General features: G+C 34.8%; 1 protein-coding gene across 9 annotated transcripts in view; it reads left to right on the top strand.

Annotated features, from left to right (window-relative positions):
- Positions 1 to 14,304, top strand: part of GOLGB1 (golgin B1) — an 88,855-nt gene that overhangs the window by 34,212 nt on the left and 40,339 nt on the right. For all 9 annotated transcript variants that reach the window (XR_008422462.1, XR_008422461.1, XM_053903423.1 and 6 more), the window contains 4 exons: positions 711 to 1,113; positions 3,126 to 3,217; positions 9,994 to 10,108; positions 12,537 to 12,610. Coding sequence is in view for 7 of the 9 variants with exons in the window: in XM_053903423.1 (XP_053759398.1) it covers positions 711 to 1,113; positions 3,126 to 3,217; positions 9,994 to 10,108; positions 12,537 to 12,610 (684 nt within the window). In the remaining 2 variants the exon portion in view is untranslated. The remainder of the gene's footprint in view (positions 1 to 710; positions 1,114 to 3,125; positions 3,218 to 9,993; positions 10,109 to 12,536; positions 12,611 to 14,304) is intronic.

The following is a 14,304-nucleotide window of genomic DNA, read 5'->3' as shown; positions in this document are numbered from 1 at the left end:
TTCATCTGGGTGCTGTGTGCTGCTGGAGAAAGTCAATCATCTTCTTTCTTCTTAATTTTCAACTCTTCTTGAGAAGGACGTCTTGCATAGAAACATCCCAGATCTCCCATCCTAATAAAACCTATATCCTGATCCCGAGGCTCCTCTCACTGTCTTCAGGCAGTTAGGTTCAAATCTCAGTTGTGCCTCTTACTAGATAGTTACTATACAAATAGTTACAACTATGTGACTTTCGGCAAATTTCCCTTTTTCTCTGCTCCTGTTAATACCTAAGTATCTCTCTCATGGCCTCTATCACTTTTGAATTATAATTATCTGGTTAAATGTGACTCCCACTGAACTCTGAGTTCCATGAGGGCAGGAACGACATTCATTCATTCATTCGTTATTCAATATTTATTGAGTACCAGGTACTCATTGTGACATGCACTATGCTTGGTGCTAGAGAACAGTGATGATAAAACAAAGTCCCTTCACTTATTGAACTTATTTCGTAACGGGAGAGACAGAAAATAAAAGATGACGCACAAATAAGTATGTATGAATAGAAACTGTTAAAAGTATCAAGGAGCAAATACAGGGTCTTATGCAATTTTAGGTTTGGTCCTGGGTCTCTAGCCCCATGCTTCACCTAGAACAGGTACTTAACTATGCTTATTGAAATGAAAGAATGAATTTATAGCTCATGAAGCTTTGTCTTTTTTTCTTAGATTCTCTCTCAGCAGTTACAGCAGATGGAAGCTGAGCATAATACTTTAAGGAACACTGTGGAAACAGAAAGACAGGAGTCCAAGATTCTAATGGAAAAGATGCAACTTGAGGTGACAGAGAGAAAATTATCTTTCCATAACCTGCAGGAAGAAATGCATCATCTTCTGGAGCAGCTTGAGCAAGCAGGTCAAGCCCAGGCTGAACTACAGTCCCGGTACAATGCTTTAGAGCAGAGGCACAAAGCAGAAATGGAAGAGAAGATCTCTCACATTTCGAGTCTTCAGAAGACTGAGCAAGAGCTACATTCTGCCTGTAATGCTCTAAAGGAGGAAAATTCAAAGCTTCTCCAAGATAAGAGTGAACAGGCAGTTCATTCAGCCCAGGCTATTCAACAACTGGAAGGTCAGTATTTGGTTGCTTTTCAAGTCTACTTGGTTAGCACCTGAGTGTCTCCTACTTCAGAATTTCAGGGATATGTTAATGACATCATTTGCTCAAAGCAATTGAATCATTAGCAGAATTACGAAAGACCTCTCTTCTGAACTCTTTGTCATTTTTCCTATCTCTGGCTGAAGTTATAATCTGGCTTAATATTATAATTATCATTACAGAAATAAAAACTATTGATAATGATGTGTCGTGTATTAAAAAGAATGCTATGTGAAACAGGACTGTGATCTGAAAGTTTCAGTAACTGAAATGAGTAGGATTTGTTTTTTGTTTTCTTCAAATTTTTCTTTAAATTTTAGTTAACATACAGTGCAATATTGGTTTCAAGAGTAGAATTCAGTGATTCATCACTTACATACAACATCCAGTGCTCATCATAAGTGCCCTCCTTATACCTATCACCCATCTAGTCCATCTCCCATCCACCTCCCTCTGATAACCATCAGTTTGTTCTCTGTCTTTAAAGAGTCTCTTTTAGTTTGTTTCCCTCTCTCCATGCCACCCCCCATATGTTCATCTGTTTTGTTTCTTAAATTCCACATATGTGTGAAATCAGATGGTATTTGTCTTTCTCTGACTGACTTATTTCACTAGCATAATACACTCTAGTTCCGTCCACATTGTTGCAAATGGCAAGATTTTGTTCTTTTTGATGGCTGAATAATATTCCATTGTGTCTATATGCCACATCTTCTTTATCCATTCATCAGTCGATGGACATTTGGGCTCTTTCCATAGTTTGGCTGTTGTTGATAATGTTGCTATAAACACTGGGGTGCATGAATCCCTTCGAATACGATTTTTGTATCCTTTGGGTAAATACCTAGTAGTGCAACTGCTCGATCATAGGGTAGTTCTATTTTTAACTCTTTGAGGAACCTCCATACTATTTTCCAGAGTGGCTGCACCAGTTTGCGTTCCCACCAACAGTGTAAGAGGATTCCCCTTTCTCCACATCCTCATTGACACCTGTTGTTTCTTGTGTTGTTATTTTTACCCAATAAATGAGTAGGATTTGAATTAATTTTTGGGAAACTCAGGCTAGATCTAGGTACATAGGTAGGGAAACTGAATGGTGTGGAATCATCCTTACTTCTAAAGATGGATCTGAATGCGTTTCTTAAAGGTAAAAAGTTCTTTTTAAGGAAAATCTTTATCCTTTAAGAAGGCCTAATGAAAACTTACTTTTTAAAAAAGTTTTATTATTAAAGTAATATATGCTTCTAATTTAATTTGAAGAGATTGGCATACATTTGAAGGAAAGATTTTAGAAAAACTTAAGCTGAAGATCTGTATTGAGGAGTTGAACATTAACCAGAAAGCCTTGAGAGGCATTACATGGGAACAGTGTGTTACATGAGCACACTGTCCTCTTAACTGGACCATATTTATGTGCAGAGTTGTGCCATATTATCTTGGTGGGATTCATAATGATTCAGTGTAGAGTGAAGAAAATAAAATTTAAAAATACTAAAGGCATTTGCAAGGGGTTAAGGAAAAATGACTTTGTAAAAAATTCTAATCCTGTTTTATTTTACCTTTTAAGGAAGTGGTTTATGGAGATGCCTTTTGGTCCTTCAGAGCATGTGAACAGTTAAAACATGACATTGGCATAATTTTAATTAAGATAACTGGAGTAAGGGGTGCCTGGGTGGCTCAGTCGGTTGAGTGACTGACTTCGGCTCAGGTCATGATCTCATGGTCTGTGACTTTGAGCCCCGTGTTGGGCTCTGTGCTGACAGCTCTGAGCCTGGAGCCTGCTTTGGATTCTGTGTCTCCCTCTATCTCTGCCCCTCCCCCACTCATGCTCCGTCTGTCTCAGAAGTAAATAAACATTAAAAAAAATATTTAAAAAAAGATAACTGGAGTAAGCAGCATGTGGTATATCTCTAGAAGATAACAATTTACCAAGTTTCAGACTTGCATCAGAAATCATTTTTATTTACTTATTTTCCTTTCCTTAGAGCAAGTCAAATTGCTAAGCAGACCAGCCTTGCAACAACAAGAAGCAGCGTCTCAGACTTCTCTCCCAGATGTTTATACTGAGGATACACAGGTAATTAAATGTTTACTTCTTACGAATATGATCTGTCTTTGCTATATCTATACTTGAGTGCTCTAATGAGAATTTATTCCAGAAAGTAGTATAAACTTTCTGTCTCTTCTGCCTGATAAGATGCTTTTTTAAAAAAAATTATTTATTTATTTTGAGAGAGACAGAGAGGGTGTGAGCAGGGGAAGAGCAGAGAGAAAGGGAGAATCCCAAGCAAGCTCCACACTGTCAGTGCAGAGGCCGATATGGGGCTCAAACTCAAGAAATTGTGAGATCATGACCTGAGCTGAAACCAAGAGTCAGACACTTAACCAACTGAGCCACCCAGGCGCCCTGATAAAATGCTTTTTTGGAGGTGATTTCATTTGAAAGGAATCATGAAAGCCATTAATTTATGTCTGAACAGTGATTAATGAGGAAATAATAGATAATAAGTACCATGATCTCAGGAGCCTTTCTGATTCTAAGGTCTTAGAATTCTGATTTGGAAATAAATCATTATTTTTGATTTTATAATCCCTTTTATCAGCTGAGAAGTCAATTTTGTTTTTGGTAGACTGAGATTTGATCAGCTTTAATGTACACAATTTCATCTAACCAGATGTTTAAGTCTATTATAGAAATCATAATGCTCTCATTAAGTAACAGTAGAAACTTTAATTGCCAATTAGCTGTTGATTGGCCCATATATTCTCTTTTCCTTCTGTAAAAATCTCTGTGAGAAGCTAGATTGTAATCATCATAAGGCTGTTATGGAGCATGATTATCAGAACAAGGATAGTTAGTTTGATGCTCTTAATTGGCTAGTGCCAAGCTGGGATAACTGGATTCATTCATCTCCATTATAAGCTATACCCTTCCAAACTGACAAACATATTGACCAGCAAGAGTTCCATGGTCCCTGGGCAGTACTGTACACTGATAAAAATTTTTGTTTCCTGGCTTCTAGCATCTAGCTTTCCAATCTCTTCTGTTCTCAAAATCACAACTTTTCCCTCTAATGTTTAAAGACATTTTTCAATAATTTCAAAAAATTTAAAGAATATGATAGTGAATACCTCTATATCCACTATCTGGGTTCTATCAACATTTTACTAAAAAACAAGCAAAACAAAACAAAACAAAACATCTTACTGTATTTGCTTTATAAAACATCTATCCATTTATCCATCCACTACTTCATCTTAATTTTTTATGTATTTCACAGGAAGTTGTAGATACATTTTTCTCTAAATATTCCAACATGCATATCATTGACTAGATTTTAATATTTATTTATAGTTTTTTTCTTTTGAAGTAAGATTTAGAAACATGAAATGTATAAATATTAAATGTACCATTCATTGAGTTTTGTCAAATGCATACACTACTGTTACCCCAAATCCCTATCAAGATATATCACTATCTGCCCACGAAGTATTCTCATACCTTTTTGAAGCCAATCACATCCTAACCTTCTAGAGATGACCAATGTTCTGTTTTTTCACCACAGATTAATTTTGCCTGTTTTCCAGAGTCATGTAAATATATGTGCTCTTTTGTGTAAAGTTTCTTACACTCAGCCTGTTTTGAGATTCATCCATATTGCTGCATATATCATACTGTACTTTTTATATTGCTGAGAAGTACTTAATTTTGTGAATATATTGCATTTTCCTTTTGCATGACTGTGCTGTAATTTCCTGTTGATGATTTCCTGGGCTTTGGCCATTATGAATTAAGCTGCTATAAACATTCTTGTACAGGTATTTGTGAGGACATACGTTTTCATTTATCTTCAGTAAATACTAGTTGAGGAATTGCTGGGCCATAGCGTATGTATTTAGCTTTATAAGAAACTGCCGAATCATTTCCCAAAGTGGTTGTATTATTTTACATTGCCATCTAAAATATATGAGAGTTCTAGTTGTCCCACATCTTTTCCAAGATTTGATATTGTCAATTTAAAAAATGTTAGCCATTTTAATGGGTGCTTGGTTTTAATTTGCATTTCCTTGATGAAAAATGATATTGAACATTTTTTCTTGAGATTCCTGGCTTTATATATCTTATTTTGATCAAGTGTCTTTTCAAGTTATTCCCCCATTTAAAAATTGAAGTTCTTTGTCTTTTTATTATCAAGTAGTAGGGATTCTTTATATATTCTGAATGCCAATTTATTTTCAAATCTGTTTCGTGACTATTTTCTCCCACACAGTGGCTTGCCTCCTACTCATATTCTTCATGTCTTTTAACTAGTAGACATTTTATAATTTTGATGAAACCTGTTATTTATCAATTTTTTTTTATTGTTATAATTTTCTGTGCCCTAACTATGAAACCTTTGCTTAATGCCAAGTCATGAAGTTTTTGTCTTGTTTTCTTCCACAAGCTTTACGGTTTTAGCCTTCCCAGTTAAGTCTCTGAACCTCAGAATTTTTGTGTGTAGTGTAAGGTAAGGGTCAAGGCTTATTTTTTTCCCCCATATAGATGTCCAGTTGTTTCAGCACTATTTCTTGAAAAGACTTTACTTTCCTCATTGGATTTCTTTGGTATATTTGTTGAAAATCAAATGATTACTAGGTCCATTTCTGAACTTAGTATTCTGTTGTCTTGATCTATTTGTCAGTCCTTAGGCCAGTAACACACTGTCTTTACTACTGTAGAGTGTAGTTAGTCTTGAAGTCAAGTAGTATAAGTCTTTTGATTTTGTTCTTCTATTCAAGATCGCTTTATTACAGGTACATATCCACAGAAAGTATATAGTCTGTGTTCTCAAATTGTATTAAAAAAAAAAAAAAAAAACGAAAGAAAGCTCGGTGGGATTTTGAGTTGGCACTGTGTTGAATCTATAGATCAATTTAGGGAGAATTGACATCTTAACACTACTGAACTTATCAATCCATGAGCAAATGTAGTATATTTTCCCACTTATTTTTATCTTCTTTAATTTCCTTCATGATGTTTTATAGTTTTCATTGGAGGGGCTGTGCACATTTAAAAGTTTATTCCAAAGTAGTTAATGCCTGTTGATGCTATTGTAGATGGAATTATTCTAATTTCAGTTTCCAGCTGTTTGCTGCTAATATGTAAATGTACAATTGAATTTTGCTTAGTAACTTTATATTATCTGAACTTGACAAATATTCATTTTATTAGTTCTAGTCTCTTTTTATAGATTCCTTGGATTTTCTAAGTAAACCGTCATGTCATCTCCAAATAAAGATGACTTTTACTTCTTTCTAATCTTTATGTCTTTCTTTTTTTTATGCAATAGCTAGGACCTTCATTTTCATTACACTATTTCATAAAGTGGTGAGATTCTTGCATTGTTCCTGATCTTATGGGAAAATGTTCCATATTTTACCATTAGCTATGCTTACCATTAACTTTAGGTTTTCAATAAATGTCCTTTACTGGATTGAGGACATTCCCCTCTATTTCTAGTTTTCTGAGAATTGGCATTGAATTTTGTCAAATGCTTTTTCTGCATTTTTCTAAATGCACATATGGATTTTCTTTTATATTCTGTTAATGTGGTACAGTATTTTAATATTAAACCAACCTTGTGTTGTTGGGATAAATCCCACTTGGTCATGAAGTATTATCCCTTTAATACATTACTGAATTTGATTTGCTACTATTTTGTAAAGGATTTGGTATCCATATTCATGAAGGATATCAGTCTATAATTTTCTCTTTGTTTTATAATATCTTTGTCAGATTTTGATATTAAGATTGTGCTGGCCTCATAAGACAAGCTTGAAAGTGTTCCTTTTTATTTTCTGAGAGTTTAAGATTGGTATTAAATGTCTGAAAGAATTCAACAGTGAGACCGTCTGAATCTAAAATTGTAAAAGAAAGAAAGAAATTGAATTTCTTTTACAGGTATAATGCTAATAAGATTTTTTTCATCTTATGTCAGTTTGGGTTTTTTTGTTATTGTTGTTGAGATTGTGCCCATTTCATTGAAGATGTTTAGTTTTTGTCATATTGTTGGTTATAATATTCCCTCTTTATCCTTTTAATGCCCATAGCTTTTTAGTGGTACTCACCCTCACCCCAGTCCCTATTGTTTTTAAAAACTGAGATATAATTGATACATCATTGTATAAGTTTGAGGTGTACAAAGTATTGATTTGATTCATTTATATTTTACAGTATGATTACCTTAGCCTTAGCTAACACCTCCATCATGTCACATAATTATCACTTCTGTTTTGTGGTGAGAATATTGAAGATCTAGTCTCTCAGCAACTTTCAAGTATGTGATACAGTATCATTAACTGTGTATTACAGTGCTGTAAATTAGCTCTCCAGGACAGAATTTGTTCATCTTCTCACTGCAAGTGTGTATCCTTTGATCAAAATTCCCTCAATTTATGCTTTGTTTTCCTGAGCAGTGTTACTAGCAATTATTCCACTTCTTATTTTTTTTAAATCTTTTCAAAGAACTAGCTTTGGCTTTGTTGATTTTCTCTGTTACTGGTCTGTTTTCACTTTCATTGATTGTTGCTTTCTGGTATTTCTTTCTACTAATTGGTTTTACTTTGTTGTTCTTTTGCTAACCTCTCAAGGTAGAACTTTATATCAAAGGTTTAAGTTTTTTTCCCTCATATAAGCATTTTTCATTTAAAGTTACACAATTCTCTCAAAGTCCATAGTTTGATATATTTTTTATTGTTCATTTTCCTTGCGATTTCTTCTTTGTGGATTATTTAGAAGTGTGTTGTTTAATATCTAGAAATTTGGTTTTATTTCTAGATATTTTATTATTATTGATTTGTAATTGGATTTCATTGTGATCAGATAATATGCTGTATATGATTTAAAATCCTTTGACATTTTTTAGAGACTTGTTTTATGATACAGCCTGTGGTCTTTCTTGGTGATCATACCTTGTGCACTTGTAAAGGATGTATATTCTGTAGTTATTGGATTCTGGAATTGTCTATTTTTCCTTTTAATTGTCATTTTTTGCTTCTTCGTAATTTGAATTTCTATTATTAATTACCTTTACATTTATGATTTTATGTCTTCTGAGGAAATGTTCCTTATTTCATTTATAAAATGTTACTCTATCTCTAGTAACATTTCCTTACTTGAAGTTCTTTTTTTATCTGATATTAATGAAAGAACTCTAGTCTTCTGATGTTTACTGTTTGTATAGTACATTCTTTTCTATTCTTTTACTTTCAAGTTACTCTTTCTTTAAAGTGAATGTCTTACCTACCCTATGACCCAGCAGTAGCACTGCTAGGAATTTACCCAAGGGATACAGGAGTACTGATGCATAGGGGCACTTGTACCCCAATGTTTATAGCAGCACTCTCAACAATAGCCAAATTATGGAAAGAGCCTAAATGTCCGTCAACTGATGCATGGATAAAGAAATTGTGGTTTATATACACAATGGAGTACTACGTGGCAATGAGAAAGAATGAAATATGACCCTTTGTAGCAACATGGATGGAACTGGAGAGTGTTATGCTAAGTGAAATAAGCCATACAGAGAAAGACAGATATCATATGTTTTCACTCTTATGTGGATCCTGAGAAACTTAACAGAAACCCATGGGGGAGGGGAAGTAAAAAAAAAAAAAAAAAAAAAAAAAAAAAAAAAGAGGTTAGAGTGGGAGAGAGCCAGAGCATAAGAGACTCTTAAAAACTGAGAACAAACTGAGGGTTGATGGGGGGTGGGTGATGGGTATTGAGGAGGGCACCTTTTGGGATGAGCACTGGGTGTTGTATGGAAACCAATTTGACAATAAATTTCAAAAAAAAAAAGTGAATGTCTTAAAAGCAGCATAAAGTTTGGTTATGCTCTTTTATTTCTTCTCATAATCTCTACTTTATAATTAGAGTGTTTAGTGTCCATTTAATGTAATTATTGATACGATTGGATTTAGCTGTACCGTTTTTTCTTATTTGGGATTTGATAATTCATTTTTTCTTCTTTCATTGATTTCCCTCTCACACTCTGGCAGGTGTGTTTGCCCCAAAGTCTGTTTCCTTGTTTTTCAAGATCTCATTCTGAGGCTTTTCTGTCAGTGTTTTACTTGCTCCTTGTAATGCAAACCGGGAACTTCCCTTAGAATAAGTCATAGAATCCTTAAACTCATCTCTTGCCATTTCTTTAAACATTAAGTGAAGATTTGGGGCTGAGTAGGCTGTAAAGACTATCAAGGCTTAAAAATCCTACACTTTTATGAAGAATTGTATAGAAAATCCCCTTGGCGAAGAAAAACCTGTATAAAATGACAGACAACTAAAGATGTGTCCTAATGAGATATTTGCCTCACTAGGAAAACGAAACCAATATGGATGCATAAATGAAGCACAAGATAATTTTTATTATCCTTGGGGGGAAAAAAAAAACAGTTATGGCTCTTCTTCTTTTTAAAGATTATATATTAACTTTTGTCCCTGTTCTTCTTCATGTTTAGTCTCCTACAAGAGAGTGATCTGGTTATCAAGTGGCATTAAGCAAACTTGGTAATGTTACTTATGGACCTGAAAATGTTTTTTCTTGTGCAATAGACTTGAGATTTCTGTCTTTGTAATCCAGTGCCTATTCTTAAATTTGAAAGCCAATCAACTAGAAGTTTGTGTGAAAATTTTTCTATCTTCTGATAAAAAGCATTACTTTAAAGATGAGCTAGGCAAATACGTAGATGCCATATTTAAAGTATTTTCGTGGCTGGAGAACTTTTAGAAGACAAAAATGCCAGAGGCTATCTGGGCATTATGTGAGGGTTTTTCACTGAGAATCATTGATTTGTTGTCTTTCTACATTTTAGGTAGTCACTGAGGAGAATATTGCCTTTTTGCAGAAGAAAGTGATAGAACTAGAGAATGAAAAGAGAGCTTTGCTCCTTAGTTCTATAGAGCTGGAGGAGCTGAAAGCTGAGAATGGTACGTATAAATGAAAACCATAATTCTCTGTCTTCTCAACCCACATGCTTCTACTTTTATCACTATACATGTATAACATGTAGATTTTCTGATTCGATGACAATGATCTTAACACAGCTGGTGGTTATTAAAGATAGGACTAATACACAATGAACAATTAGAGCATCATACCCGTGTTTATGTAAGTATAACATTTTACATTATGGGATGTAAATGCTGTAGGATATCAGTATTTTGGAGTGGTCAAGGGATCTTTTCAGGAGCATGGCTTGAATAGGACCTTAATAAGAGGATGAATTTTTAAAGAGGCAAAATGATGAGAGAAAGGGTATTCCCGGTAATACATTTTGGGGATGAAGTAACAGAGATCAGTGTAAAATAAAGGTCCAAAAGTAGAAAACATTTTGAGTTTTGCTCATGCTATATACTACTTACAACCCTATCCCTTTCCTTTAGTCAGGCTAATTCTTACTCATCTTTCAGACCTCAACTAGGGTACTTTACCAAGTAAAGTTTGTACCATTTCTTTTTATTTTTTTTAATGTTTATTTACTTTTGAGAAAGAGAGAGAGACAGAGCCCTAGTGGGGGAGGGGCAGAGAGAGAGAGGGAGACACAGAATCTGAAGCAGGCTCCAGGCTCTGAGCTGTCAACAAGGGGCTTGAACTCACGAACTGTGTAATCATAACCTGAGCTGAAGTTGGATGCTTAACCAACTGAGCCACCCAGGTGCCCCAAGTTTGTACCTTTCTTAAACTCTAGAGACAGTATTTCCACGTTAACCATTTTTCAGTTCTACTTAGCTGGGGATTATATATCTGTATTAGACTATTCCCACCATTGCTAATATATAAAGAACACCACAAATTCAGCTCATTAATCAACCCACTTAAAGCACTTCTTTGAGACTTTATCCATGATGCTTATTTTGCAGTTTTGCAAACAGTGCTTATCACTGTCATATAGCTCATTATAGTTTAGAGGTGTTACACAAGTTCCATTCTCTTTGCTTTTTCCTGCAAGGATCACTGCCCTTAAGGTTTTCTGTATTAGTTTTTGTGTTTGGTTTTAGGTTACCTTTGCTTTATGTGTCATATTCTATTCAACTCCCCTTTTGCACTTCCATTTCTACCACTGTACCTCTTCCTCAAATAATCTTATGAGATGTCTGAACACATTATATACTGTCTCAAATTCATTTGTTTCATGAATTGTCATTCATTCATTTAGCAGATTTCTGTGGTACCTATTCTATGTGCCAAGCAGTAATCTAGTTGCTGTGATAACTTGCCTAACACATTACAGGGGAAGATAGGCCATGAACAGATATATAAATAAGAAAATTTCAGAACATGATAAGTATTAGGATAAAAATAAAATAGATAACTGCAAGTATGCCTGGGGAGAGAGGAAAGCAACATTAGAGTCATTAGGGTAGGCCTCTCTGAGAACTTGAAACCTGAATGAAGAAAAGGGGACAGCCATTCAAAAAGGCCAAGCAAGAAGCATTCCAAGCAGAGAAAAAAGCAGTGCAAATACCATGAAATCTGAATAAACTTGATATGTTTGCAGACAGAAATAAAGCCAGTATTTTGGGAGGAGAGTGAGCAAAAAAAGGCCAGTGCAGAAGAAAAGGTTGTAGAATAGGTGGGGTCAACTCATGAGAGCCCATGTAGGTCATGTTAAGACATTTAGATGTAGTATAAAATGCTTTTTTTACCTTTAACATATCTGCCTTAGCTTCTCAGAAAGTGTATAAACTTCTTGGGGGCATGTTAATACTCAGTGTTTTTATCCTCCAAGGTACTACTACCCTTTTTAGATATATGTATCAAAATAGAACATGGGGTAGAACTTAGAAGATTGGATTATGATCCCAGCTCTCTGTGAACTAGCTGTAGGTCATGTCATTTCAATGTTTCTTTATATGGTCATTGAGGAGATTAGATAGCTGTGTTCTAGTGCTAAAATTTGATGTCTTTATAAACATATGTGAAAGAACATTGAAGACCTTTAAGTGCTGTATGAATGTAAGATGTATATTATGAACACAGTAGGGTTATGGATAAATCAAGGCAAATTTATTACCCTAGAAGTCCCAAATTGTGCCACAGAAATAGCTGCTACTCTTCACATGCTCTGGCATCCTTCTCCTCTAAAGCCCTCCACTATTTATATACTTCATTCAGATTAACTATCATCACCTAGAACCATTCTGTCTTTTTCCCCACCATTCTGTCTTATATCACGTCTTCTCTTGCCATTTCTTTTTGATAAAATAAGCCTTTTATCTTCCCAAAACTATTTTGTTTATTTCTTTCCTCTTGGATTATATCATGCATCTCAAATAGCCTCACACACAATCATGTCTCTGTTTTCTCAAACACTCTACATAAATCATCTAAGGATATTTATTTTGTGACTTTCAGAAAAACTGTCTTCTCAGATTACTCTCCTGGAGGCTCAGAATAGAAGTGGAGAGGCAGATAGAGAAGTCAGTGAGGTAAGTGATATGTTCTTAAAATAACCAGAATGTGAACTAGATCAAGAGAAGTTAGCTTCAAACCTAAACATTTCAGCAACTTTCTAATGTTGACAGAGAAAGTTATAATGGTTATTATTTCCCATTTGGTCTCATTTATATCAAAATATTGGATTTTTTTTTTTTATTTGTCCTGAACCAGAATACAAGTATAGTAGCCATTTGTTTGGGATTTGATAATTCCTTTCTCATACTGGGTTATTATTTATCTCAACTTCTTTGCCCATCTCGGAAAAGTTTCTCAGTGAGGAGATTAGATAAAATCTCTAGTTCCCCTCCACTAAATTGGCATAGTTTCATTTAGGATTATATTAAAAAGAGTATTTTTGAAGAATGCTGCTTTTTATAACCTGAAATTACTTATAAGAATGTGTGATTCCTAAATATTCTGTTGTTTTAAGAAGTCAGTGATAGAGTCATAAGTGGCCTTGAAGAATAATGTAACTTCTTAATAGAAGTGTCTGCTTAATTATATTAGAGTTCTTCAGAGAAACAAAATAGGGAGTGTGTATATATGTAGAGAGAGAGATTTATTTTAAGGGAATTAGTTCATGCAATTGTGGGAGCTAGCAAATCCAAAATCTAGAGGGTAGGCCAGCAGGGTAGAGACCGAGGGAAGAGTTACAGTTCGAGTCTAAAGGCAGTCTGGTGGCAGAATTCCCTCTGTTTGGAGGTGTCAGTCTTTTTTTTTTTTTTTTTTTTTTTGGTTAAGGCCTCAACTGATTAGATGAGGCCCACTTACATTGTGGAGGGTAATCAAAGCCTACTGATTTAAATGTTTATTTCACCTAAAAAATACCTTCACAGACACATGTAGAATAATTCTAGAATAATGTTTGACCACGTATCTGGGTACTATGCTTTAGCAAAGTTGACAATAAAATTAACCATTATACTTATATTTAGTATTTTTTTATGGGACTGCTGATGTGCTGTTCACAAACTTGGCAAAAGGAAACTAAAATTTGAAAGTTATAGCATTATATGGATACTGACAGAGTAAAAATGAGTCGTGTTTGGCCAAGCAGGTGCTTAATGTTTTAAGATGCTTAGCAGTAGTATCTAGTGAAAACAAGATAACTTAGATCAAAAAAGAGGAACAGGTAAGAAAGATGCTAATTTCTTAAGAAAAAGAAAAACAGGGGCTCCTGGGTGGCACAGTCAGTTAAGCGTCTGACTTCAGCTCAGGTCATGATCTCACGGTCCGTGAGTTCGTGCCCCATGTTGGGCTCTGTGCTGACACCTCGGAGCCTGGAGCCTGCTTCGGATTCTGTGACTCCCTCTCTCTCTGCCCCTCCCTGCTCATGCTCTCTCTCTCTCTCTCTCTGTCTCAAAAATAAATAAAAACATTAAAAAAAAAAGAAAAAGAAAAACAATACCAGAAGGGAGAACACAAAAACAGAGAACAAGGGAAAAGAAAGGGGAAAAAAACCACACACACACACACAAAGAAATTGCAAAAGGAAGGGTGCCTAAGATAATCCTTTGGGGTAAGAGAAAGTGAGTAGAAAAGGTGCATAGAAAGTGTAAGCTCAGCTGAAAGGGAAAGGCTAGTATTAGCAGAAAAAGTAATGAGAGTGGCTGGAAAAAACAAAGTTCTCTGGTATAACATTGGGTATATATCTTAGGGATAACATTGATTTTTCACCTGAGCC

The sequence above is a fragment of the Panthera pardus genome, unplaced genomic scaffold (assembly GCF_024362965.1).
Source record: "Panthera pardus isolate Hobbes unplaced genomic scaffold, ASM2436296v1 HiC_scaffold_16, whole genome shotgun sequence".
In the NCBI taxonomy this organism is placed as follows: domain Eukaryota; kingdom Metazoa; phylum Chordata; class Mammalia; order Carnivora; family Felidae; genus Panthera; species Panthera pardus.
Note: the sequence above shows the minus strand (reverse complement) of the source record. Positions and strands in the feature narration are given on the sequence as shown.